Source organism: Vombatus ursinus, unplaced genomic scaffold (genome assembly GCF_900497805.2).
Source record: "Vombatus ursinus unplaced genomic scaffold, bare-nosed wombat genome assembly UNPS02011700.1, whole genome shotgun sequence".
Lineage (NCBI taxonomy): Eukaryota > Metazoa > Chordata > Mammalia > Diprotodontia > Vombatidae > Vombatus > Vombatus ursinus.
Window position 1 is genome coordinate 8,171,136 of NW_020951478.1, and position 26,909 is coordinate 8,198,044.

A 26,909-nucleotide genomic window follows, 5' to 3' on the forward strand; every position below is an offset into this window, starting at 1 on the left:
TTAAGCTACGTGTATTAGTTTAAATTAAATTATTTAAGTGATTGGCTGACAACTGGGTTATTTTTACTCTAGAAGATTTTATAAGTATTAAATATAATTTGGGGAGAATCTCATTTATTTTATGTGATCAAAATTAAATAATATTTTAGTTTCTGTCAACAAGTGACTCACATATAAAAGTTCAAGTAGGTATGTTTTCTATCTTTTAAAAACGTTATAGAATTGTTTTTCTAATGGCTGATTGAAATGGAAGGCATAATTGCATAATGTTTTTAAATGACTAACAAGTTTGTATTTTTATTTAGGAACAGATGTTGTCATTGTCAAAAATGGAAGAAGGATATGTGGGACAGGAGGTTGTTTAGCCAATGCACCTTTGCATCAGAACAAAAGCTACTTCGAATTCAAAATCCAATCCACAGGTTGGTTAAGTTGTATTCTATGAAAAGCCCTGAATATTGAGAGTAATTAGCAATTTAGGCAATAGAGGATTTTTTTTTTTTTTTGGCCTGCAGGATGAGTACATTGATCATTTTCTTTGATCAGGGACATGGTAAAGGTAAACATCAGGTTTATAAAATGCTTTCCTCACAACCATAGGGCATGAAATAGTCCCATTTTACCGATGTGGTAGTGTCATAGTTTTGTCACTGAATACACTGACCCTCGTGAACCTAAGTGGGACTTAACTTGCTGAAACTCTTGTTAAAATACCCTAAAACAGTCAATTTAGGATTATGACAGAATTTGGAAAACTTCAACCTCATCTCTCAATATAAGGTTTGGTTTTTTAAAATTTCAAACTACTTTTACCTAAATAACTTTCATTATGGCTATAGTGACTTACAACAGTATTGTACTTGGAGAAGGGCAACATGATTAACATTTTTCTATTAGTCTTTAAATTCTCTTCGACCTCTTATACATTTAAATTGGATCTTTGATCATGTGCTATATAATTCTGCCGCCAGTCACAGATTGTATATATATATTCAGAGATATTTGTCTGATGTTTGTTTTCAAAAGTTATTTTAAAATATAGAATTCTTTTTTTATTTTAAAAATTTTATTTTTTTCCAATTACATGTAAAAACAACTTTTAATGTTTTTTTTTTAAATTTTGATTTCCAAACTCCCTCTCTCCCATCCCACCTTATTGAAAAGGCAAGCAATTTGATGTAGGTTATATACATCTTATAAAACATATTTCCATATTAGTCATGTTGTGAAAAAAAAATACAGACCCCCCCCAAAAAAAACCCCCACACAAAAAATAAAGTAAAAAAGCATGCTTTGATCTGAATTTAAATTCCACGAGTTCTTTCTCTAGACATGGATAACATTTTTCATCACAAGTGCTTTGGGATTATCTTGGCTATTTGTGTTGCTGAGAATAGCTAAGTCTTTCATGGTTGATCATTGTACAATATTGCTATTACTGTGTAGATTGTTCTCCTGGTTCTGCTCATTTCACGTTGCATCAGTTCATGTAAATCTTCCCAGGTTTTTCTGAAAGCATCCTGCTCATTATTTCTTATAGCACAATAGTATTCCGTCACAATCGTATACCAAAACTTGTTGAGCCATTCCCCAGTTGATGGGCATCCCCTCAATTTCCAAATCTCTGCCACCACAAAAAGAGCTGCTATAGATATTTTTGTACAAATAGGTTCTTTTCACTTTTTTCATGTCATACAGACCTAGTAGTGGTATTGTTGGATCAAAGGGTGTGCATGGCTTTATAGCCCTCTGGGCCTACTTCTGAATTATTCTCCAGAATGGTTGAATCAGTTCACAACTCCATCAGTTCACAACTCCATCAACAGTGTCCCGATAAAATAAGGAATTCTTAGAGTGTATAAAATAAATCTAAATCTAGACATCGTCTCTTTTTTAGTTTTTGTTTTGTCACTTGGCTGCTCGTGCCAAAATGGCTTTTACTCCTTACTTATTTCTTTTAATTAGATCTATTTTTGTTTTTGCTTTGTCTGAGATTATGATCGCCACCCCTACTTTTTTTTACTTAAGCTGAAGCAAAACAGATTCTACTCTAGCCCCTTATTTAAACTCTGTGTGTGTCTTTCTGTTTTAAGGTTTTTTTTGTAAATAGTATGTTGTAGGATTCTGGTTTTTAATCCGCTCTGCTGTCCACTTCTGTTTTATGGGTGAGTTCATCCCATTCACATTTCACAGTTATGATTACTAACTATATTTCCCTCTATCCTATTCCCTTCCCCTCCCTCCCTTTATGCTTCTCTTTCTCCTTTTGCCCTATCTCTCCTCAAAAGTGTTTTGCTTCTGACCACCGCCTTCCCCAGTCCACCCTTTGTCAGGCCCCCTCCTTCTCTTTTTCCCTCTCCTGTCCTCTTTTACTTCCTTGTAGAGTAAGAAAGATTTCCAAATCTGAGTGTGAGTGTGTGTATTATTTCCTCTTTCAGATAATTCCAATGACAGTAAGGTTCAAGCATTGCCTCCCCACCCCCTCATCTTTTCTTCCACTGTAAAAACTCTTTTGTGCTTCCTTTATGTGCAATAATTTACCCCATTATGCCTTTCTCTTCCCTCTTCTCCTAGTGTATCCCTCTTTCTTACCCCTTAATTTTGTTTTTTTGTATATCGTCCTGTCACAGTCAATTCACATCTGTGACCTCTGTCTATATGTACTCCTAACTGCCCTAGTAATTATGAAGTTCTTAGGTGTTACAGGTATCATCTTCCCATCAAGAAATGTAAACATTTTCACCTTTTACTGGGTAAGTGATTCTTGGTTGTAATTCTAACTCCTTTGCCTTCCAGAATATCATATTCCAAGCCCTCTGATCCTTTAGGGTAGAAGTCAGTGTTATCCTGACTGTGGTTCCACAGTTTTTGAATTATTTCTTTCTGGCTGCTTACAGTATTTTCTCCTTGATCTGGGGGCTCTGGAATTTGACTATAATGTTCTTGAGAATTTTCCTTTTGGGATCTCTTTCAGGAGGTGATTGGTGGATTCTTTCAATTCTGTTTTACCCTCTGGTTCCAGGTTATCCTTGACAATTTCTTGAAAGATGAGGTCCAGGCGCTTTTTTTTTTTAATCTAGGCTTTCTGGTAGTTCAATAATTCTTAAATTATCTCTCCTCAATCTATTTTCTATTTGTTTTTCCAATGGGGTAGTTCACATTTTCTTCTGTTTTGTAATTCTTTTGATTTTGTTTTGTTGTTTCTTGGTGTCTCATGGAATCTTCAGCTTCCAGTTACCCAATTCTGCTTTTTAAGGAATTATTTTCTTCACTGAGCTTTGTGTCTCCTTTTCCATTTGGCCAGTTCTACTTTTTAAGTTCTTTTCTTCAATGAATTTTTGTACCTCTTTCACCATTTGGCCAATTCTGTTTTTTTTAGGTATTATTTTCTTCAGCATTTTCTTGTTCTTCTAACCCCTTGACTTTCTTCTCATAATTTTCTTACATCACTCTCATTTCTTTTCCAAGTTTTTCCTCTAGCTCTCTTATTTGATTTTTAAAATCTTTTTTGAGCGCCTTCAGAGATTCTTTTTGGGCCCATGATCAATCCACATTTTTTTTTGAGACTTTGCATGTTGCTATTTTGACTTCGTTGTTTTCTGTTGAGTTTGTGTCTTGATCTTCCTTGTCACCATAGTAACTTTCTATAGTCATGTTCTTTTTTTGTTGTTTGCTCATTTTTTCAGCCTGTTTCTTGACTTTGAGCTTTATATTAAAGTTGAACTCTGCTCCCAGTATGTAGGGGGCACTATCCCAAATTTAAGGTTTTTTGTGCTGCTGTTTTCAGAGCTAGCTCTGGGGATCTGTAATTTTGTGGTTTTTCCAAGATAGTATGATCTAAGGAGAGGTGTGCTTACTGCTCTTCTGGCCTGTTCTTTGGTCTGTGAACAACCACAAGTCCTCTTTTCACTCTGGACCGAGTCGAGGGTCCTCACTTTTGCTAATGTTCCTCCTCCCCCTGGGACTATGATCTGGAACTGCATATGGGCAGTGTGACAGTCCTGCACCCAGTACCAGCAAAGGGTCTCCTGTAATCTCCGTCTGACCAGTTGTCAGTCTCCCTTTCTATCTATGGGCTGAGGGCTCCAGGGCTCAGTTGCCCCCAGAGCCTACTGCTGTCTTGCCAGGGGTGGCCTGTGCTGGACAGTTCACCACTCACCCCAGTGAGAAGACCTTTCTTGCTGACTTTCCAAGTTGTCTTAGGCTGGAAAATTGTTTCACCCAGTCCTTTTGTTGGTTCTGCTACTGTAGAATCTACTGTAAGGTGTTATTTTAAAGTTGTTTAGAGGGGAATTTGGGAAAGCTCAGGCTAGTCCTTGCCTTTACACCATCTTGGCGTCACCTAGCTCCAAAATGCCTTTTACTTACTTGAAGTTAAGATTTATTTTGCAAATATTCAGTACGTATTTAGATATCACATAACTCAGTTACATTCAAGGTGATAGGTCCAATTCCATGCCACATAAACTTTGTTATTCATTCACCTCCTCCTGGTATATTAATACTAATTTCAATACTCTAAGCATTTGTGGTTTTGTTCACTGAGTGCTCTGACCTGACACAGGTGTAACTCTGCCCATAAATTGCCATAGATACCCTTTGTGCCTTGCTGTGGCTGTAAAAAACCTGTCTCCAGCCTTCTGGCTTTTTGAGCTTCTCCAAATTGAGGTTGATTCATAGATTGTAGACATAAAATCCTTTACTGGTCCATGCCAGTTTGGTAGACCTGGCTAAGAGAGCATGTGCTTAGTGTTTAAAAATTCAGTTACCTCTCTGATGCAGTGAAGCATTGGGGTTTGATTTCAGTGGTAAGATGATAATATGATGGCTGGCAAACATTATTTTACTATATACAGTAGGAGAAGGTGAGACAGGAGAACTGAGGATTAGAGAGGCAGAGCTTGAAACAATTCCAGGTTTGTTTTTTAACTGGTCTAAATGTGTGGTTACACTTACTAGACCATTGGTTCTGAATCTGTTGGCCATGGAGCCATGGGGCCCTCAGAATTATTGTGAGGAATTTTCAAAGCTATGTAAGAATTCAGCATTATCTTTTGTTTTAACTCAAATTTTCAATGATACAGTTTATTTTTACATCTACCTCATTTCCTAGTACGTTTCTTTCCATCTCCCCAAATGCTATCCCTGGTTAAAAACAAAAAAGAAGAAAAGAAGAAAAAAAGTTCAATAAAAGCATCCACATTACATAAAGTGTTTGACACTCACAGTCCTCTGCCTTTACGAAGAAAGAAGGGAGATGCATTCTTCTGTCTCTTCTTTAGAGTTAAGCTTCTTGTTCATTATAATTTTACAACATTCATTTGAAATATTTTGTTGTTCTTTGCATTTACATTATTGTGTTCATTGAGTGATTATATATATTGTTTCCTTATTTCTGCTGTCTTCATTTCAATTAATATAACTCTCCATGTATATTCTTCATATTCGTAATTTCTTACAGTTCTGTACTATTCTATCATATTTATATGCCAGAAAACTTTTTAACCATTTCTCAGTCAGTGGACAAACACTGTTTCCAGTTCTTTGCTACCATAAAAAGTTGAGCATCATCATTTTGATCTTTGTTTTAGTTCTAATATTATATGTAGTGTAGGTGCTGGTACTATCGTGGAAGTCTGCAGAATTATTTTAAACTGAAAGGTTGAAAACCATTGTCTTTAACCACAATACAAGGATTTTTTTTCTGATTTTTTTTTTTTTAGTGAATAGGTTTATTGATACTTGAGATTTATTGAGATAATATATTGTTTAATTTTTCAATATATTATTTCTTTCAGAATGAGTGCACCTGAAAATTTGACCCATTTCCACATTTTTATTTTTCAGTTCATTGACTTATTTCCATTATTATGTTCTTAGGGATCTGGGGCATTGGAGTTGCAACTCAGAAAGTTAATTTGAATCAGATTCCACTTGGCCGAGATGTTCATAGCCTTGTGATGAGGAATGACGGAGCCCTCTACCACAACAATGAGGAAAAGAATAGGTTGCCTGCAAACAATCTTCCACAGGAGGGAGATGTAGTGGTGAGTTTCCTTAAGAAATTTGTTTTCAAAATAATTATATTTGGATTACTTTTAAGATGGTTCATATTTTTTTCTGAGGAGATTATATTTGAATGCCAGTACTCCATGATAGGGGCTAGCAACCTATGGCACCTGTGCCAGAAATAGTAACTGTACTGTTTACTCTTCTCCTGCTAACCTTACCCTGTTGCCTTTAAGATTACTCTTGGCCATGAGTCACTGGTACAAACTGCTCCCTGTTTGGGAGGATCAGTGGCAGAAGGAAAGGAGCAAAATCTTGCCATAAGATTTTACAAAGATCATGCACCCTTGTGTTAGGGTGTTATATAAGTACTTCTGAGAATGGGAACTTGTTTAAGAAATATTTATATGATTTTGCTTAATTTGCACATACAAGATTTCATTTAATTTGCTTAATTACCATCTTTTAGAGAATCATACTAGTTTACCAGAGAAATTGATCTTCATGGGATTAAAATTCCCTTCATCAAACTTTCAGAATTGTGTAAAGACATAGAATTGTGATTTCAAAACTTGACTATATGTAGGATTGTTTTGTTGCAAATAGAGACTCAAACTATTTACTGTTGTTACTGTTTTCTCTCCTTTACAACTATTTCTTGTTAATATTTGGTATAGATTGTTTTATAGTTTGGAGCTATTAGGAGCAGACTTCCTAGAGCAGGGACACCTGTATTTAGAAAAGATTTAAGACCATCCTTGTATTTTGTGCTCTACTACAGTCATAAATATTAGCTTGATAGAAACATTTAGTAAACGAGGCAAAGTTTACAGCAAAGGCAGTACAGTAAAGTAAATCTAAGAAGAGCAAAGTATGGAAACCAGTTTAGGGTAGATGCTGTTTCCTCCATTTTGCTGTTAAGTGAAAGCTGTTTTTAAGCCTTATAAAGGCTTTGAAATTCTTTTTTTAAAGAAAAAAGTGGAAGAAATTTTTTTTTTTTAAAAAGAAATGGAAGGTTTTAACTATTTCTAAATATCTACTTTTCCCAATTTCCCCATTTAAATCTTATACAGTAATTGGTTCTGTGTTTGGGTTTCATTTATTTAGATCATTGCCAGATGTCCACAGCATGGAACATCCTTTCTCAATTGATTATTTTTTAGGAGACAGTCTTGAAGTTAAATGGATACTGTCAACCTGTTTAGACTACAAAGATGAAGTTAAAACATAAGAAAGGGTAATAAGTAACAAATGTTTTTCTTTGTTGACTCATTGAACCTCATCCTTAACTTGGTTTTGCCCTCCTGTCTTTACTCCCTTGCCATGAAAAGTCGAGTTCTGAAGCTGTGCTGACTGACATCACAGACTGCCAGATTTAACCTGCCATTAGTGAGCCAATCAATATGATCAAATCAGACCTTGAGCTTTTGTGCCAGTTTGGATAAAAGGAGGACCAATGAAGATGAAGTGTGTGAAGGGTCAAGGAATTAGAGTAAAACATTTGTTACTTGTTATCCTTCCATGTTAGGGTGACTTCATCTTCACAGCCTAAACGTTTGTAATAGTTAAGAACAAATTTTACCAAATTGCCGACGGTAGCGTAGGAAAAGTAGAATGGATTGCAGGACCAGAAAAGCATTTTCATATGTGGACAGCGTTTTAGCTTATGTACTCTGTTCTTTATCAGGTTCAGGAAAACTGAGCTTTCTGTATCTGGCCAAATGAATTTCAGAAATTTATTTCTACAGTGTTCAATCCTTAAGACCTCTCCTATAGCCATTCAAGGTGAAGTTCCTTAGGTATATTGATTTCTGTCTTGTATATAATTTTCAAGAGTATTTATTTTTTATTTTTAAAACGCATTTTCAATTTCATTTATAATTTGCATTTATGTAAAATTTTCACCAAAAATCTCTGTGTAATCAATGATGAATCTGAAACATATGGAGTGGAGCTGTTTTTTGTCAGTGGTGTCAGTGTCAAAATGCTTATAGACCGAGAACTGATTTAGATAAATACAGAGGGTTTGTTTTTATTTGGGGGAGAAGTGAGAGAGAGAGTAAATAAATTCTTGTTAATTGAAAAATAATCATAGTAACAGTTTTTTAGAAGAATTGGCTTAGACTCAGAAATACATTTCTCACCTTCTTATCCCCCATTTTCCTTTGGTGTTGTGATATTTGTTCTCACTTTATAAACTTGGGTTTGTGAGGCCAGCTCCTCAGATTCTGTTTATTTCTTCTTAGTTACTTTGCCTACAGTTAGGCAGTGCTGCCACCATGTGGACAGTGGTTTTGTTATGACCTCATTCTAAACAGCTAGGCTTCTTACACCTGTGAAAAGAATAGTGTACTTTTCTATTCAATTATGCTTTTTATTTAAAAGTAGAATTCTTTATGAAAAAAAGTTAAATGTGATTGGGTATCTAATTACTACTACTAATTAATCACATTTAAATAGGTTATATGCAAAATAGAGTAAAATTTAATACATTCTCAGTATAGTACTGAGATACAATTAAGTACATTTTTCACTAAGCAGTCACTGCTTGCTCTAAGATTTGAGTAATAACACTTCTTTCTACCATACTTTGATCATCTTCACTTGGAGTTAGATTCCAGAAGCAAATTCCAGGGGTGGCAAAAGTCACAGTATACTTTTCCTCTGGCTGCTAGTCCTTGGTATATGGTCTGGATGAGGCAGAAGGTAGGTGGGGCCATGGCATCAGCTCCTGGTGCTGTAGGGCACCCTCCATAGGCTTCCCCTTAGGCAGCCCCACAAGACAACTGCCAATGTGTAATTTAGAGAGAAAGGCCATGAGGCTCCACGGTGAGGGTTCTTTCTCGTGGTTTGCCAAGCAGATTTCCATTCCTGTACCGACTCCCATCTGGTATTTATGTTCGGAAGACAGTTGGTCCTTTATCAATTAGTTCTTCTCTCCAGAGGAGATAAATGACTTGTTTTTAAAGGAGACCATACCTCTTTCTTTTAAAAGGACCAGCACCTCTTTCCAATTACAAGACATTCATGCTAATAAGAACATAACTTGTAAAAACTTTTAATAAAAGAAACATTTAAAGGAAGCATAAGGATTTTGAAAAAAGCTAAGACTTTTTTCCCAGCAAATGTACTTTATCTGCATTTATCAGGTAGTCATAAAAAATATCCCTTTTATGTGCATCATTTTAAATGAATTTAGTTAGAAGAAAATACTTTTTAGTTACTCCTATGATTTTAGTTTTTCTGGAAACAGGATTTAAGATAAAGTTTAATTTTTTCCTCTCATCTTCTAGGCAATTCTTGCTTTTTCTCTTTATAGCTTTAGAATTTTCCCAGCTTACTTTGAACCACATAAGCTTTGTAATAGAGCTGATCTTTTTGAAACTAATACTAATTTCAAAAGACCTGAGTTCAAATCCCAGCTCTTGTATTTGCTACCTGTATGACTCTGGGCACCTCCCTTGGCCTCAGTTTCCTTAAATGTTGGACTAAATGGCCTCTGAGGTGCCTTCCAGTTCTAAAACTCTGATCCGGTGTTCATAATTTTAATTCACTTTTATCTGATGTTTTAGACTTTGCAGAGCACTTTCTTCATGATCACCTTATGAGGAAAGTTGTACAGTTATTATCAGCCAAATTATACATATGAGAAAATCGTGTCAGTGATTTGCCTTGGGCTACACAGGCAGGAATTGTCTGAAGTTGAGTTTTAGCTATCTCCCCTGGCTCTTAGTGTCCTTCACTTTCCACTGCGCCACATTGCCTCTGAGCAAAAAGAAGCATCAATGTGTGTGTTAGTAGGACAAACTGAGGGGCCCAGCAGCATTTGTGATGCTTTGAAAGCATGAAGAGGTGATAAAACTGCAATGGTGACAGCCACAATGAGTATTGACCACTGGAAATCATGGAAAGCATGGAAAGCGATTAATTTTCAGCTTGAATTAGAAAAGATCTCTCTACTTCTTTATTACTTATATGTTATTTTTAAGAGTACAAAGCACTAAAAATTCATGTTACATAGCTACTTTGCTACAATTTAAACTGGATATTTGATATAACTATTATGATTGTTTTGTGTTTTAAACCAGTTTTAATGTGATCAGCTTGTTTTATTCAAGTAGATAAATTTATTCTCAGACTTTTTAATCCTTAATGAAAACATTAGTGACAGGCTCTCTGGTCACGTGACTCTTTCTTGCCTAGTTTTTTGTATTTCTGTGCCTCCCTCCAACAAAAGATGTCGTGTGTTTTCTGGAAGATGCATTTTTTTGTGGTAATGATGCAAAAATACATCCCACCATTTTCAATTTGATTATAAAGGATATACTTGTTAGAGCTATAGTTTATTAAATATTGTGCATTAAAAGACTTTAAAAATTTCTACTTTACTCCCTAGGGTATTACGTATGACCATGTAGAATTGAATGTTTATTTGAATGGAAAGAATATGCACTGTCCAGCATCAGGTATACGAGGGACAGTGTATCCTGTTGTATACGGTAAGCTAAGAATCTCATTTTTCGTTCAGCTTTTTGTTGTCATTCAGTCGTTTCAATCACGTCCAATTCTTCATGACCGTATTTGGGGTTTTCTTGGTAACTATACCAGTGGTTTGCCGTTTCCTTCTCCAGCTCATTTTACAGGTGAGGACTAAGACAGACAGAGTTAAGTGACTTGCTCAGGGTCACACAGTTAGTAAATGAGGCCAGATTTGAAATCAGGTCTTCCTGACTCTAGGCCCAGTGCTCTGTCAGTTGTCACCTACCTGCCCTTTTTCAGCATTTGTATTAATTTGCGTAACAGTTGTATTTAATATGTATGAGTTGTATAGAGTATTCAGTAGAACATCTTGATAAGCATTTAAAGGATTTTATTTTTTCTAAATTTGTTTTCTCTGTAGATTAAAAATAGATAATTCTCCTACAATATTTGCCAAGTACAATAATTGTGCTTGAATTTATAATCAGATCCCCATATTTAATACCTCATAATCTTTTCTTATTTTTAAAGTCTAAAGGCATTTTGTTAAATTATTAGGAAGAATACAGCAGCCATTTTACAGGACCTAATGATAAAATATTTTCACAGTAATTTGGGACAACTTCAGAACAAAGATTTTTTTTGGAACTGGGGGTGGGACTTTCACATAGACAAGGCTGTAATTACCAAATAGTCTCCTTGAGAATAAATACAGGGTGTCCCAAAAATCTTTGTGCTTTCACATCAGTAGGACTTCTGGGACAGTCTGTATATAAATTTTTCTTGGAGAAACTAAGAAATTGAATGTTAGATTACATTGGTTATTCTGTATTTGATAGCAGGGGAAATTGGTTTTTGTGCTTAGCTTGTTGGATTCTTGGTTCACTGCAGTAGATCATGAGGTGACAAGCAGAAGTGAAATTAGGAGATAGGGTTCACTATTTCTTCAAGTGTGACTGTCCCTGTACTGCATGTGGCTTTCTTACTTATCTAGACTTCATGCGTTCAGGAACATCATCATCACTCCAGGCATTTACGGTCCTTCCTTTGACCTCAGAATGTGCTCAGAGTAAAGGATTCTTTTCTTTTCTCCTTTCCCCTCTTTTTTCCTCCTTCCCTTCCCCCTCCTCATTCTTTCCTCATCCTCTGCCTTTCCCATCCCCTCCCTTTCCCCTTCTGCCTCTCTCTCGCCCTCCTCATCTCTCCCCCCTTTCCCTTTCCCTTTCCTTCTCCCTTTTCTCACTTACACGTGAGGGGGGAGAGGAGTAAATAAAAAAGGCACTTAAGGATACCTCAAAATTCTTTTGCTTTAGAATCATAACCCCGTTCCTGAAGCATGAACCCTATCACTAACAAGTGGTCATCCAGCTTCAGCCTTAAAACTTCCAACATCAGTGTGCACACTGCTCCTGAGGCATCCCGTTTTGGTTTTAAACAGGACATATCCAACCTTTTATTGAGCTGAAGGCTTCCTGCCTATAGTGCTATTCATTAGCCCTCATTCTGTCTTCTGAGGCTGAACCAGTTAAGTGTAAATTCCTTTTCTTTACGGCAGTCCTTCAAGCATTCCCAAATTCTTCTAACTGATCCTACACCCATCAGAGGAATCCCCTCTACAGTGAAACAAGTGATCAAGTCTTTGCTCGAAGACTTCCAATGAGAGGCAACTTGCCATCTCCCAAAGCAGCCCACTTTACTTTTGGATAGCTCTGATTGTTAGGAAATTGTTAGACTTCAAGCCTAATTTTGCGTCTTTGAAATTTCCACGCATTTCCTAATATCGCCCTCTGAGGCCACACAGAAAAACTGTAATCTCTTTAACACAAGATAACTTTAAATATTTGAGGACAGCTGTCTTGTGTGTGTTCCCAGTCTTCTCTTCTCCAGGTGGAATATCCCCATTTCTTTCCAATCTTCCATCTGCCATGGACTCAACCAGTTCTGGCTGCTACCTCTGGAAACAACGTAAGGGAAATAAGGAGTTGAACAGCTCTGCCTTTTCTCTCTTGTTATCAGCACACCAAGCATCAGACCTGTCCCTTTTCCCCATTTATCCCATTATGGCTTAAAAAGAGAAAACCTGTCCTTTCATATTCTCAGCTTTCCCCACCAGGTTCACTTCATTCTGAGCTTTGGCATTCCTAGCATTATTTTTATAGGGCCATGTCATTCATAATTTTATGAATTCATCCTCTGTTATCTGCTCTAGCTTTTATCTGGTGTGCATATCTTTTAAAAATCTAATTTGGTTGGTGAGTTTGCTATACATCCATATTTGTATTTTCAGACAGCTCCCATTTTTCCTCCTCAGTATTATTTCACATTGTGTCTTCAGAATTTCATTCTTGAGAGTTTTCCATCCCTCCTACACCAATTTCTCTTGTAGAATTTTAATCCATTTATTCTCTGTTCTTCCTCTTAACCTATGAAATCCATTTTCCCAAAATGTTGATTCCATGGGAGACTTTGCCTGATTTTTCTCTCCTTTATCACAAACTTTAGGATGAAATGATTACCCTCAAAGTTCCCATTATTTATAGACTGGCAACAACTTCCTCTTTTTAAAATTAATATCTTTTGTTTCCACATGGCCTAAACTTCCCCCTCTCTCATTTCCCCTTCTGCATCCTAGAGAGCCATCCAGTTTCTCCATTTTAGGGAGCATTAGATCCAAAATAGTGTTACCCTTTGTTGCTTCCTCTGCTTTTTGAAAGATAAAAATATATCAATAAAAACACTTTTAGCAGAGACAGAGCTCCAGCAGATGTGTGAATAGTTGAGGCCCCCCCATCACTATTATATCATGCCTCTGTGTCAGACATGTGATCTGTTTCCTAAATAATTCCTTCATTTCTCTTTTATGTCCTAGTAGTCTGTAGAATACTGTGAAGACAAAATTGCTTCTGTTTCTCCCTCTGTTAAGCTTCATCTAAATGCTCTCCACCAAGTTTTCCCCTTCCTGGTCCCTGGGTTTGATTTAATATCCTTTAATATATATTTAATATACATTCCAAATGTACAATACCCCTGCCTTTTTTCAGGTGCGTTTACCCAGAGGAATATGTAGTCCAGTCATGGGTTTCATTCCATTGAATTTCAGTGGAACTTGTGAAATAAAATTTGACTCCTTTAAGACCTGCTTTCTCTCATTACATTTCTGTGTAGACGTTTGAAGCCAACTGTTTTAATACTGACTGATTTCTGGGATTCTTTATCTCTTGTGAACTTCATGTGTCCCACCTACTCTTCATCCTTCATTGTATCTCTTCCCTTGGGCCTAGTTTTCCCCTTCTCCTATCGTTTCCATTTTAAATCTATTTTATTAGATTTGAGAGACACCAGACAGATACATTCTTATCAGTCTCATCATTCCAGCTTGCCATTGTCCTTCCAAAAATGTGCTGCCCAGAACTCATTGAAATAATTCATTGTTGAGTTTTCAGAAATCAATTTGCTAGGAATCTCTCTCTCTCTCTCGAGAAGGCTTCTCTTCTACAGTTTAAAACTTTAGCATCACATCAATCCTTTCTCTGAATTATTGATGGAAGATACAAGTCGACTGTATGGATATGAGCCTCAGGATTTTTTTTTTAAACACCAGCAAAGAAAGCGGCCTCTTTGTCTCTTCCTTATTCCTTCCTTCCATTCAGCACTAGAGGTGGAACCCTGTTATAGAAACCATAATCTTAAATGGGTAATGTTTTTAAAATGAACTATAGTCATTAATTAAACAACATCAGTTGAGGTTATCGTGAAATTGGAGGGATTGTACCTTGTGAAACTTGAAACACAGATTGGTTCCAAAAGGTTTTAGAACCATGGATTTTAGAGTTACAGGAGGTTAAGTGAACATCAGAAGGACTGAGAGTCCCTAAACTTCTGAGGTTAAAATAATGGGAGAAAACTACCATGCTCCTCAACCTTTCCCCTCTCACATTCCCTGCATGTCCTTTGGTGCCATTGGCTGCATGAGAATACTGGGAAGGATGGACCATGGTCTTAGCAATGTGTTATTTCTTATGGCATTGAAAGGCAGTTCTTAAGATTGCAAGAGTCTTGATGACTGTCATTTTGAACCCATAATTCTTGGCTTAGTTATGAAAGCCAAGTCAGATATTATAGTGGGCCGTCTGGTTGAGGAAACAATAAAGCGTGCTGTGAGTAAACTATTAGGGTGGTTAGTTTTTTGTCACTGTTTTACAAGTTGAGGTAATAAAGAATAGTGGAAGGAGCTTTCGTTTGAAACTTGAGTTCTATTCCACTGACCTTGGACAAATCACTGAATTTTTTTGGGCCTCAGTTTTCTGATCTGTAAAATGAAGTAATTCAGTTTAATGATATCTGAAGTCCTTTCTAGCTTTGCCTCCCTCTAATTCTGTGTTTGACTTATCTGTCATCATCGGCTCGAATGAAATTGCTTCTTTCCTCATTTAAAGCATGGCCATCAGGGCTCTGACTATCAGCTGTGAAAATAGCTCTGTTCTTCCCCCTTTCCGGATGCTGGGCCTCTTCTACTAACCAATTTCAGCTAGTATGTCAGCCTCACATCATCCCATTTTTTTGTACCATATTTGTTATCTCAGAAGGTGGAAGCCGTTTTGAACCCCTTGGACTGATTCTAAGTACTTTTTTTCATGGCCAGTTATGAAAATAAGAAGTGTATAAAAAGGCCTGACAGTGAATACTAATAAAACCAGGGTCAGTTACACAAGTTGAAATGAATATGAATTCATCTTAATTTTAAAGAATATAACAGTTTTTCAGCAAAGATACATGATGTGTTTTCCATGTGCTGCGTGTAGAATTCATAGCAGATAATGAGTCCAGGTTTCACATAGTGTTTTGCAGCAACCTAGTTGTGTAACCTTGGACAAGTCATCAGACTTCTCTGAACTTCATTGTCACACACTCTTTGTAAAATCAGGATGTTTCCCTCCACTTGCCTCATAGGACTTTATTGAGGATCAGATGAAACCATGTACGTGAAAGTTCCTCAGTGTTTAATGTCTTATCTTAGCCGTTTTAATAATAATCATTAATAAAGGTTAATATTATTGTTATTTAAGTGACTAAGACAAGACATTTTCCTAGTCCTCAGGCTCAGAACCTCATAGTGTTTTTCACTCACTAACCACTGTGGTCTCTCCATCCAGACAGCCTGCATCCTAGGATTCATCTCTTTGGTCCCTTGCTCCATCCTCACTTTTCTCTATGTTGCCTGAACTGTAGTTTAGTCCTCATCAACTCTCACTGGACCATTGTTGTCATCCCCTAACTAGTCTTTCCCTCTCAGCTCATCATACACACCACTGCTACATTAAAGTTCTTCATCTACAGCTTTGGCCAAGTCATTTCCCTACTCAAAAATCATCAGTGACTTCCAATTGATAATTGTTAATTTGAGTCCATATTCTTTAAAGTAACATTCAAATCTCAGCTTAACTTTTCAGCATCATTTCACCCTATTCTTCATACACCTTGTACATTAGCTAATTACTTGGTCTTCCCTGAACTCACTCAGTATTTCCCCATGCCCTTGCCTTTACCTACTTCTTTCCTCAGAAATGTCATTCTCTTTGTTTCTGCCTATTAAATCCTATTCATTCTTGCTTGAATCCTAACTCCTCCATAAAACTTGCCCCGGGCCCTTTCACTGGAAACTTCTCTGTCTTCTCTGACCCTCCCCAGCACTTTGTTCATGGCTCTCTTCTGGTCCATGTCTCCTGAGGGGACCGTAGACTTCCTGAGCACAGACACACTGTCTGGTTCGTCTTCTAACTCCCAAAGGAGACGGCCTGGTGCCTTTCTCACTTAGTGTTAGTAAAATCAATGTTAAAAATATAATCTGAATTTTTCTTCCTCAGGAACTCTAAATTTATCATAATTATCATGTTCTTGTGTGAATTATACTGCTGTTCCATTTGAGAAACTTGACGAAGTTTTATATACTGTAAACTATGCACAGTGTTATCCTGGATGCTCAGTAAGATACAAAGGTTTTCTTTTTAGCCTCTGGACCCTGCCCTTGTGGAACTTAAAGTCTAGCAGCAGCATATGACACACACATAATACTTTACAAAACAGGCCAAATGACCAGGGCTCAAATCCCACCTCTAATCCTAAGTACATGTGTGACGTTGGGCATCACTTGCCCTCACTGGACCTCGGCTTTCTCATCTAGGGGGGTTCACCTCAGTGGCATCTGAGGTCCCTTTCCGGACTCTCGGTCTGTGATCGTTTGAAGGAAGCTCAAAGAAGGCTTCCTGGATGGAGCGATGTTAGGTTGGGCTTTGAAGTATGAGTGGGAATACAGTGAAGGAAAAGGTGGGAAGGGAGGGAGGGCAGCATTCCAGGCAAGGAAGTATGGGGTGCCAAGTGGATTAACGGGGGAAAAAAATAAAGCTTTACCTTAATTCGATGAAACAGAATCATAGTGTAAGTAAGCAGTGCTTCACAAAGAATTTTACTTCATTAGATTAAATTAGTGTGATTAATAATCACTCAGCATCCTCCCTTGAACCTTCTGATTTGAAGAGCAAAGGCTTACTCTGTTAGTAATTTAGCCCACTCTTTCATCTTGAAAAGAGACCTGGAGAGTTTTTTTGTTTTGTTTTGGAGTTTTTGTGTGTGTGTGTGTGTTAGATATAACTTCAGCTCTATGACTCCCATACAGATTGTCAGTCTCATTGGGTGTTTTAAGAGAGAAGTAGATTAAATGAAAATCTCTTTGCAAAGTTTTTCCTAAAGACAGAGTTTACATTTAAGTTATTGGCCTGGTGATATTTCAGAATTCTTAATCTTACCTAGAATGGTCATGAAGAGACACAGTGTGGCAGGGATAGAGCTCTGGCATTGGAGGCACGAAGACCTGGATTCAAATCCTTTCTCAGACTAGCTGTGTGACACTGGGCAAGTCAGCCACCCTGGACCTCACTTTCCTCATTTGTAAAATGAGAGGAATGTATTCTATGGCTTCCAGCTCTAATTCTGTGTAAAAACCTATGAAACAGTTATATACCACTAATTAAATATCAGCTGACATCTGCATTAACAGGTTGGATAGTAGGTAAATCAGTCAGCAAGCATTTATTAAGCACCCTATGTGCTAGGCCCTGTGCTTTGTTGTTGTGTCAGTTTTTTAAAAAATTTTTAATTGCCCACTTATTAGAAAAAAAGGAACCTTCATCAAAAACAGAACTGCACATAGACGCCCCACCTGCGTTTTCAGAAGGCTTATTTTAAAGCTTTTGGTGCCGTGATTGTAGTACAAAGAGTGCATATTCTTTTTTTGTTTGTTTTTTGTTTTCTGTCTTTTGTTTTGTTTGGTTTGGTGAGGCAGTTGGGGTTAAGTGACTTGCCCAACAGCTAGTAAGTGTCAAGTATCTGGTCTGAGACTGGATTTGAACTCAGGTCTTCCTGACTCCAGGGCCGGTGCTCTATCCCCTGCACCACCTAGCTGCCCCTGCATATTCTTCAAATAACAAATTTGGTCATTGTTAGAGTTGACAAGTTCTTTGGATTCTGCCTCCAGGATATCTGCCAAACCTGCCCTTTTCCAGTCCTGTGGCCATACCTTAGTATAAGCCCTCATCAGGTCTTATCCATTAGCCTCTAATTGGGCTCTTCCCTCCCTCAAACCCATCTTGCCCAGGGCTGCAAATTGATATTTCTAAAGTGTAGGTCCTACTGTGTCACTTCCTGATGAAAAAGCTTCAGTGCACTCTGTCTCTAGGACAAAATACAAACTCCTCTATTTGGCCATGAAAGCCCTTGATTGTTCGCCTCCAGCCTCTCTTTGCAGACAGATTTCCCACAATCTCTCACACATTATATATTCCAGCCAAACTGCCCTGCTTGACATTACCAGACATGACATTCCATTTCCACCTCTCTGCCTTCATACAGAGCCCCACCTTGTGCTTCAAGTTATTTTGCATTTATTTGTTATACATATATCAACGATATGTGTTGCGCCCTCCCTTCCACCCAGTAAATTGTTTACTTCTTGGAGAGCAGCTTTTTTGTGCTTATATTCCCAGCACCTAGAAAAGTAGCTGGCATGTGCCATAGTAAGCACCTGCTGAATCACATAGTGGCATACTTACTGTTCTTTATTGAACACATAATAAATTTCTCTACTAGTTTATTAACTAGCATATTAAGCGTGTCAGGTAAAAATGTATCTTAACATAGTTAAACAAAATTGCACCGATTTATATTAGTTTTATTAACTTTGAAGTAACCTTCAACCTTTTAGCTTAAGAACATTTTGTTATTACTATACTGTTATATGAGAGAGGACATGCTGTTAAGACCAGTCAATGTCTTAAGCCCTTATTCAGTGCCAAAAAAGTAGGAAAATTCCAGTCTCAGGCATAATTCTTTAATTTTTTTAATATCATTGATGTTTTCAAGAAACTTCTCCACACATAGAAATGAAAATAAATCTTAACATGTGGAACCTTAAAGAAATGAGTTAATGATAATTTTGGAGTCTGATCTTTTGTTATTTTTCTGTTTTGTACCTTTTCTCAACATATTAAAAACAAGTTTGAATCAGATCTTGGCCTTATTAATCTGTGTATCTCTAACAGGGAGGTAAAGAGAGGGAATGTTTAGTCATAGGCTCTTGGAATTTCAGATTTGAAATCCTGTTTTGTTGTTGTTGAAATCCGTAATGACCTTATGGGATTTTCCAGTCGCAATGACAGATGTTGTTTGAACACTCGCTCTCTGCAGTTCACCATATGTAGCAGGCTGAGAAGTTACAGAAGGGGAGTTCAGCATACTTGTACTGGCAGAGAATCAGAGCTGAGAAAAAAACAGCCCAGATTCCCCATGCTCGCCCCCAGGTGGAAAGGCACAGATGGGAGTCCAAGGGAGAATGGGGGAACATGTCTGGAGCCCAACAACTGGGTTTACATCATAGCGGCTGGCCAAATTATTGACAGCTTAGAGAAATCAGAAAGTGTCCAGTTGTTAGAAGACCTAAAGCTCATAAAGAAGAATTTTAATTCGAGGCAATAGCTGGTTAAATGCCATAATAGGGTACTCAGAGAATTATAGACAAGTAATGTTTGGAAATATCTTTAGTGCCATTTAAAGGGATAATTTGGATGTAAGCAAGTAGTCCAGATGTGTGGTGGTAAGGAACAGGATTAGAACTGTGGAATTGGAGAAGGCCAGCCCACAAAATATTATCAAGGATGAGGCAGAGTTAGTGATACAGATATGTTTTGGAATCGAGGTGATTCTGCCTTCTTTGTTGATAATATTTTACTGTTGTGGCCCAGCTAAGCATACAGGCAGCAACCGCATATACAGTCAACAGCAGATAACCCATGCACGGATTTTTGACAGATTGCTTGGTTACCTACCCCTTGGGACTTCGTTGTTTGTCTCTGTTCTCTCAGGTAGGATTTTCCCTGTCTTATGGAACCAGTGCAGCTTCCTGCCAAACTGTGTACAAGTATGGTCCCTTTTTTCCAGTGCATTATTGCTAACTGGTGTCTAACTCAAGAAAAAGCCTGTATCAAAGGAAATAAGAAAAATGCTAGAATTAATCACTTTGACCTTCCTTGACTGCTTTTCTAAGCTTTTTGTCTCTGGTTTCTTCTCATCTGATCTCTCAGATGAAGCAAAGAAAGTCTCAAGTAGATTTTACACTTAAACTTTTTTTTCCTGTACTAATGCTTTCCCCTATTATCTTGGATAATTAAGAGTTGACTATATATTTATCTTCATTTTATGTGGGATTAATTTAAATCAGATATACTTTTTTTTTTTTTTTTTTTTGCTTTTGTGGCATAGGACCTAGTAATTCCAAAAAGAGTGGTTTGTATAATCCTGTTCCTTTGAGTCTGTTAGATTAGGGCCATAAAGAAAACAACATTTTAAGAGATTTTTGGAGCAGTGTCTATCGAGTTAACACTTTTAGTTATATTAATTTAATGACAAGGTCACCGGAAATAAGCATAGTGACATGTAAATGTTTCATCATATGGGTCAGAACAGTGAATATTTGTACTTTACTCAGTAGCTAGAGTTATCATTGGTCTTTTTTCACCAATAAAGGTTTTCAGTGAATTTAACTTACTTCTGAAAATCAGTCCAAAAGCGTTTGTCTTTGGAGTGCAAGAATGAGAGCTTAAACTAGATTTGTGTGAAATACTTTTCTTGTCTTTTGGAGAAACACAAAAGTAATTCCATCCCAAGAGCTCCATGTGCTTGTATGATAGGAAAGTGATTTAAGATTCAGAATGCTTAACCTGGGAAGGCAAACCTGATATCGTTCATTTAGAATTAATTTTATAAGCAATCACAATGAATAAATTTTTCCCTGCTGTAAATTCTGCTTCTTAGGTTGGCTGTGTTGGGATAAAAATGTGTAATTATTTGATCCTCCGTTAGCCCTGATACAAGGCTTCATCTTGGGGTAGGGATGGCTCTGTGTCATTGACAGTTATGTAAGAAGAGCATAAGCCCTGAAGTTTTACCAGGGTGGAAAAGCTTCAAGTGGAAGGGTCCAATGACAGACTGGATTGGGTGTGACTGTGAGGAGCCAAGAGGCTCCTCATCAAGTGACTAGCCACTGCCCTCAGGGGATGGATTTCTTTGGCCACAGAAACTCAGAAGGCATTTGTATTCACTAAGATGTAAAGGTACTATGGTCTGTTTGTATTGAAGTGCCCATGCCAATGAAATCACGAGCTTTTGAAGTAAGATTTTGTGGTGTCCTTTTTTTGGAATGGAGGTCTAGACTGATAATTTCTTTGAGACAGGGAGAACCTAATGAGAAAATGCCTACAATGCACGTTGGCAACTGTTCTGCAACTTTTTAGACAATTGCCTGAAGCACCAACCCTGCATCACCAGCTGCCTCTCGCATATCTTAAACAGTATGTCTTGGAAATGTCTCAGACTCAGCGTGTCCCAAACAGGATGGATTCTTTATATTTCCCCCAAATCCACCCCTTTTCCAAAATTTTGTATTTTTGTTAAAGGGATCACCTTTTTTCCAGTCTGCCACGCTTGTCATCTTGGTGCTACCCTTGAGTCCTCACGTATCCAGACATTGTCAGATCTTGCTGTTTCTACCTCTCCAACATCTCTCATCTGACCTCTTTTTACTAATACAGTTACCATCCTAGTCCAGGCACTTGCCGTCTCTCAGCTGAACCAGTGCAGTGGCCTTGTAATTGGCCTCAGGTTTCTTCCCACTTTAGTCCATCCTTTACAGTGTTGCTTGTGAAGTAGAGATCTGACCATGGCACTCTCTTATTCAGTAAACGCTGGTAGCTCCCTGTTGCCTCTGGAAATAAACATAAACTCTGTTTAGCTTTTAAAGAAAGCCCTTCACACCTCTCTGCGACCAATTATCCAGCCTCCTTGTACTCCCCGGTCTGCTGGCCTTGTCTCTGTTCCTCACACAGCTCTCCAGCCCTGTCTCAGTGCTTTATACTGGCTGTCCCCAGCTTGGGATGCTTGGGCCGCATTCCCTGTGTACCTCCACCTCTTACGGTGTCTCTGTTCCTTCCAGATACAGCTCAGACACCTTCTACAGGAACTGCTTCCTGGTCTCTTCATTGCTGCCCTCCCCCTAAAACTGCTTTGTAGTTTTTCTCTTTACATTTTTTCTCTTTATGCTTATATATGTCCTTGTCTTTTCCATTAGAGTTTAAACTCCTGAATAGGCATTGTTTCATTGGTTGTATCTATGTCCCCAAGCACTTGGCACAATGCCTGACACATAGTAGGTATTTATTAAACACTTGTCATTGGTTTTCCCCTAAACCCTACCCCCTTTCTGAACTTTTGTTAATATTAAGGGCACTGCCATCCCCCTAGTCACTTCAGTGTCATCCTTGAATCTTCACTGTTACCCACATGTCCAGTCAGTTACCAAATCCTGTCTCTTTCTTCATGTCTCCTGGATACTTGCCCTTTTCTCCCCTCACGCAGCTGCTACCCGAGCTCAGAACATGCATTTCAGGAGCTCTGTGACTGATCTCCCTGCCTCCCCACTCCCCACTCTAGTCTATCCTTCACAGAGTTGCCAGAATGATTTGTCTAAAAGTACAGGTCTGGCTGCATCACACACGTACCCCCCTGCCCCTCTCAGTAAATTCCAGTGGCCTCTTCTTTGCACTGGGATCATATATAAACCCCTCTGTTTGACATTTAAAGTTCTTCACAACCTGACTGCTTTCTCTCTTTCCAAGCTTTTTGTACCCATTATTTTCCTCAGGTCAATTAGTAAGCATTTATTAAGCACCACAGTATGCCAGTAACTGTGCCAAGTATTGAGGATACGAAGAAAGACAAAAGATGGTCCCTGCTCCCAAGGAGCTCACAGTCTAGTAGGAAAGAAGATGTGCAAACAGCGATGGACAGACAACCTATAGAAAAAATAAGTGGAAGTCATCTCAGAGGGAATGTTCTAGGTTTAAGGGGGATCGGGAACCACTTCCTGTAGAAGGTGGGATTTTAGCTGGGACTTGAGGAAGTCAGGGAAACCAGGAGGTGGGGACGAGGAAGGAAAGACTTTGGGCAGGGGAATCAACCAGAGGAAGTGAAGGTCACTGGATCCCAGGGTATGTGAGAGCGGGTAGAGTTTAAGAAGACTGGAGAGGTGGGAGGGGGCTCTGAACATCCAGCAGGCTTTTGTGTTTGATCCTCGCAGCAACAGAAAGCCACTCACTCCTATCTTCCATCTGTACTCCCCTGCTTTCTGTTCCTCACACACGATGCTCCGTTTCCTTCCTGTGCCTTTGAGCTGCCTGCCGTCTTGTGTTTGCAGTGTTCTCCCTACTCATCTCCACCTCTTAGAATATCTGCTTTGCTTCAAGACTAAGCTAAACTTTCTGCCTGAGGCCTTTCCTGGTCCCCCACGTACTGGTGCCTTCCCCTCTTAACACACCTTCCATCAGCTCTGTATGTAACACATATATATCTATTTATGTATGCTTTGTCCCTTCGTTAGAATATAAATCCCTTGAGGGCAGGGACAATTTTTGCCATAAAAATTTTTTTTTTATATCCCTTGAGTTTAGCACAGTATCTGGTACATTTTTTTGTTCAGTTCTGTCATGTCCAACTCTTTGTGACCCTGTGAACCGTACTATCCATGAGATTTTCTTGGCAAAGATACTGGAATGGTTTGCTATTTCCTTATTTAGTGGATTAAGGCAAACAGAAGGTAAGTGACTTGCCCAGGGTCACACACCTTGGAAGTGTCTGAGGCCGGATTTGAACTCAGGTCTTCCTGACTGCAGGCCCTGTGCTTTTGATCCACTTATGATCCCCTGAGCCACCCAGCTGTCTCCTCTCTGGTATATAGTAAACATTAATCAATGCTGGTTAATTGATTGATTGAGAGGCTCAATGACTTCCTTCAGGCCAGATAGCCAATATATGTTGGTTAAGACTTGAACCCAGGTCTAAGTGACTCGAAGGCCAGCTCTCTAGCATCTTCACCTTGCTACTTTTCCTTATGTGTCTGTCATCCATGTAAACTGAAATGTGTTTTTCTGTCCAAGAAAAAAGTATTTTAATTGCTTCATCCTAACTACTCTCTATAATAAAACTCAGAGTTTTACTTTTGAAAGTAAACTTTCTCAGTCTCTCCAGCTAGACTTGAATGTGTGTCAAAGACAAGTGGACAATATATACTGATTGATTGAAGTCCTTTTTGTGTTCTAAAACCATTCCAACTCAGTGAATGTGACGCAGCTGTGACTTGTGACAGTAATTTACATAATAGTAGACATTTTAAAAAAAATTATAAATTATTTCAGTTTTTAAAAAGAGGGGGAATACCCTCTAAATTGTGGAAACATCTGTGGTTTATAAGTGAATGCTTAGTATTTTTAACACGTATGTATAATATAATATATAATTCACCTCAGTTGTTACCACTAGTATCTCATTCTGAGTAATAGATGTAGTATAAGCCACGTACGATCTTGAAATTCATTTCCTTCATTTTTATTGTCTGTGAAAGTGATAGAAGTGTGGGAAGATATCAAAAGGGAACATGTAGAAAATGTAATCCTGGGGCTTAGAGCTCCACCAGGATGCAAATGACTTCGCAGTATGTTCAGTTCTAATTTATGCAGAAGGCAGATTTTCCTGTTTGCACATCACATACCTTTTCATGTGGTTGAAAATGCTGCCAATCCCTCCTGCCCACCTTTGTGTCACTTTCCCTGTTTTACCTTTATCCATGTCTTGTCTGTTCATTACCACAGATGTTAGAACATTAGACTCACCCAGCTACGATTCACAAAGTAAGGACCCTTTTGTTTTTAGCCATCACTGGCTACAGCCAGTTTAAATGCCGCTTTTGAAAGTAAGTTTATATTTTGGGAAATGATGGTGAAAAGAAGATATCAATTAAAAAGTTTTAAAAAGTTTATTTGATTTTATAGATTAGAATATTAATATGTGCAAAGGTTTTGTGGTTCTGCTCCTGTGTGTTCCTAAAGATTTATTCTACAAATCAAAACAGATTCCATACCTTTTGTTTCCTGTTAATGTTGTCATCATAGGAAATAATTATTTTATTTCATGGTCATTTATACTATGTTATGCTTAAACTATATTAAGATAATCTGTTCTAATTTAATATCTGTTTCTTTCCTTTAGTTGATGACAGTGCGATTTTGGATTGTCAGTTCAGTGACTTTTATCATATTCCTCCAACTGGTTTTGAAAAAATATTATTTGAACAGCAAATCTTCTGAATATACTTGCATTGAAAACTTCTACCCCTGCGATATCCCCAAAAATACATTTACTACCACCTTAATAAAGCCTCACTTGATCCATAGGAAGTACATTCTCTGTTTTTAATAAATGTTTGTGAAGTTATCTAAGGAATCAGTAGGCTAAACACAACAGCAGAATTGTGATTTAAAATACTAGGTTGTGTTTTGTGATGTGAAAATCTGTATTTTGGATATTTTGATTCCTATATGTATAAATGGAAATTCACAGACAGTATTAAATGAAAATTTGGATACTCGTGACATTTAGAAAGGAAATTTATTTCTTACATGAGACACTTTGCTTAAGTTATAGGGATAAAGTCAGTTTTGATTTTACTCGTTCTAAAGTTTGTACCTTGTTAAAAAAGAAGCACTATCTTGTCTGCAGCCCTCTTATCTTCTTTTATAGTATCCTTTTTGTGTACAGAATGAAGAGTGACAAATGTGTAAAATTAACTGCTAGTTTTTTTCCAGCATGTCTATTCAGTATAAAAGTTGCTGTTTTTCATAAATGTTAGATTTATGTTTAATTTGTATGTTTCACTGCTTTGTATTTGCTTTATGTAAGAAATAATAGAATTATATATTTTTAATGATTGTCAAACATTATGTTGAATGTGAAAAAGCAAAACTGAACACAAGAAATATTTATGAAGACCACCATGCTATATTATTTTACTCTCAGAGTGATTATGGATTGATCAGTGATGTAGTGTACACTGGCAGAACACGGTGGAAAATTATGATGAAGCTTTACACTTGAACTGTAAATCATAGTATCCTTTTTCTGGAATATTTTATTTAAATGTCTTGTTTTTCTGCAATGAACAATAAAATGAATAATGGTTAAGGTGAAATTCAGTATCACAACTCACTACCAAAAACACATTCTTTTTAATTTGTGAGATATATATATGATGAGTCCAGTTTTCCTTTGTATACTAGGAGACATTTATCTCAGAGTTTGGTATAGTTTGAAAGAGCACTGAATAAACTCAAAGGACCCACATTCGAATCCTGCCTCTGCTACTGATTAGCTGGATGGTTTTGATGAAGTCATTTAATTTCTCTGGCCTACAGACTCCTCCTCTATACTATGAAGGACTCTAAAGTCCCTTGCCCCAGCTCTAATCCTATATATTTACAAAAGGGGGAAGTGAATCCTTCCTAATGCCACCTAGATTTTGTTCTTTGCTCTCTAAGGCAAAATCACTGTAGTTTGGCAAACTAAATGCGGAGTAGGTTAAAAAAAAAAATAGAGGTCACCTCCTTCAGTCCCCTCCCTTTCACAAATGAAGATAATGAGACCCAGAGTGGTGGAAGTAGTTTGCACTGGCCTGTAAGAGCTCAGGCACAGCTAATACTGGAACCTAGGTCTCTAGAATCCTAGAGCCGCAGCACTCTCTTCTCTGCATAGTACTGATTATCCCAAGGGGCTGCAGAACTTTGGGGACTCTTAAGGTACCCGTGCCGCTACCCACTTCTGCTCTGACAAAGCAGAGAGGATAGTTCTATACATACACATATATATACACCACTTACTATAACCTAATGAAGTATTCCTGAAGGTTTATGATAGACTGATCCATTTGATGGGAAAACCTGGCAAAATGGTTATCAAGCAGCAATACCGAAGTGTTAATTCGAGGTTTT

General features: G+C 37.7%; 1 protein-coding gene across 1 annotated transcript in view; it reads left to right on the forward strand.

Moving 5' to 3' along the window:
* SPRYD7 (SPRY domain containing 7) overlaps positions 1-26,271 on the forward strand; it is a 29,553-nt gene extending 3,282 nt beyond the window's left edge. Inside the window, exons 2-5 of the mRNA XM_027856902.1 lie at positions 306-422; positions 5,881-6,047; positions 10,406-10,508; positions 25,135-26,271. Of these exons, the coding sequence (XP_027712703.1) occupies positions 306-422; positions 5,881-6,047; positions 10,406-10,508; positions 25,135-25,232 (485 nt within the window). The 3' untranslated portion in view covers positions 25,233-26,271. The remainder of the gene's footprint in view (positions 1-305; positions 423-5,880; positions 6,048-10,405; positions 10,509-25,134) is intronic.
* Positions 26,272-26,909: the final 638 nt, after the last annotated feature.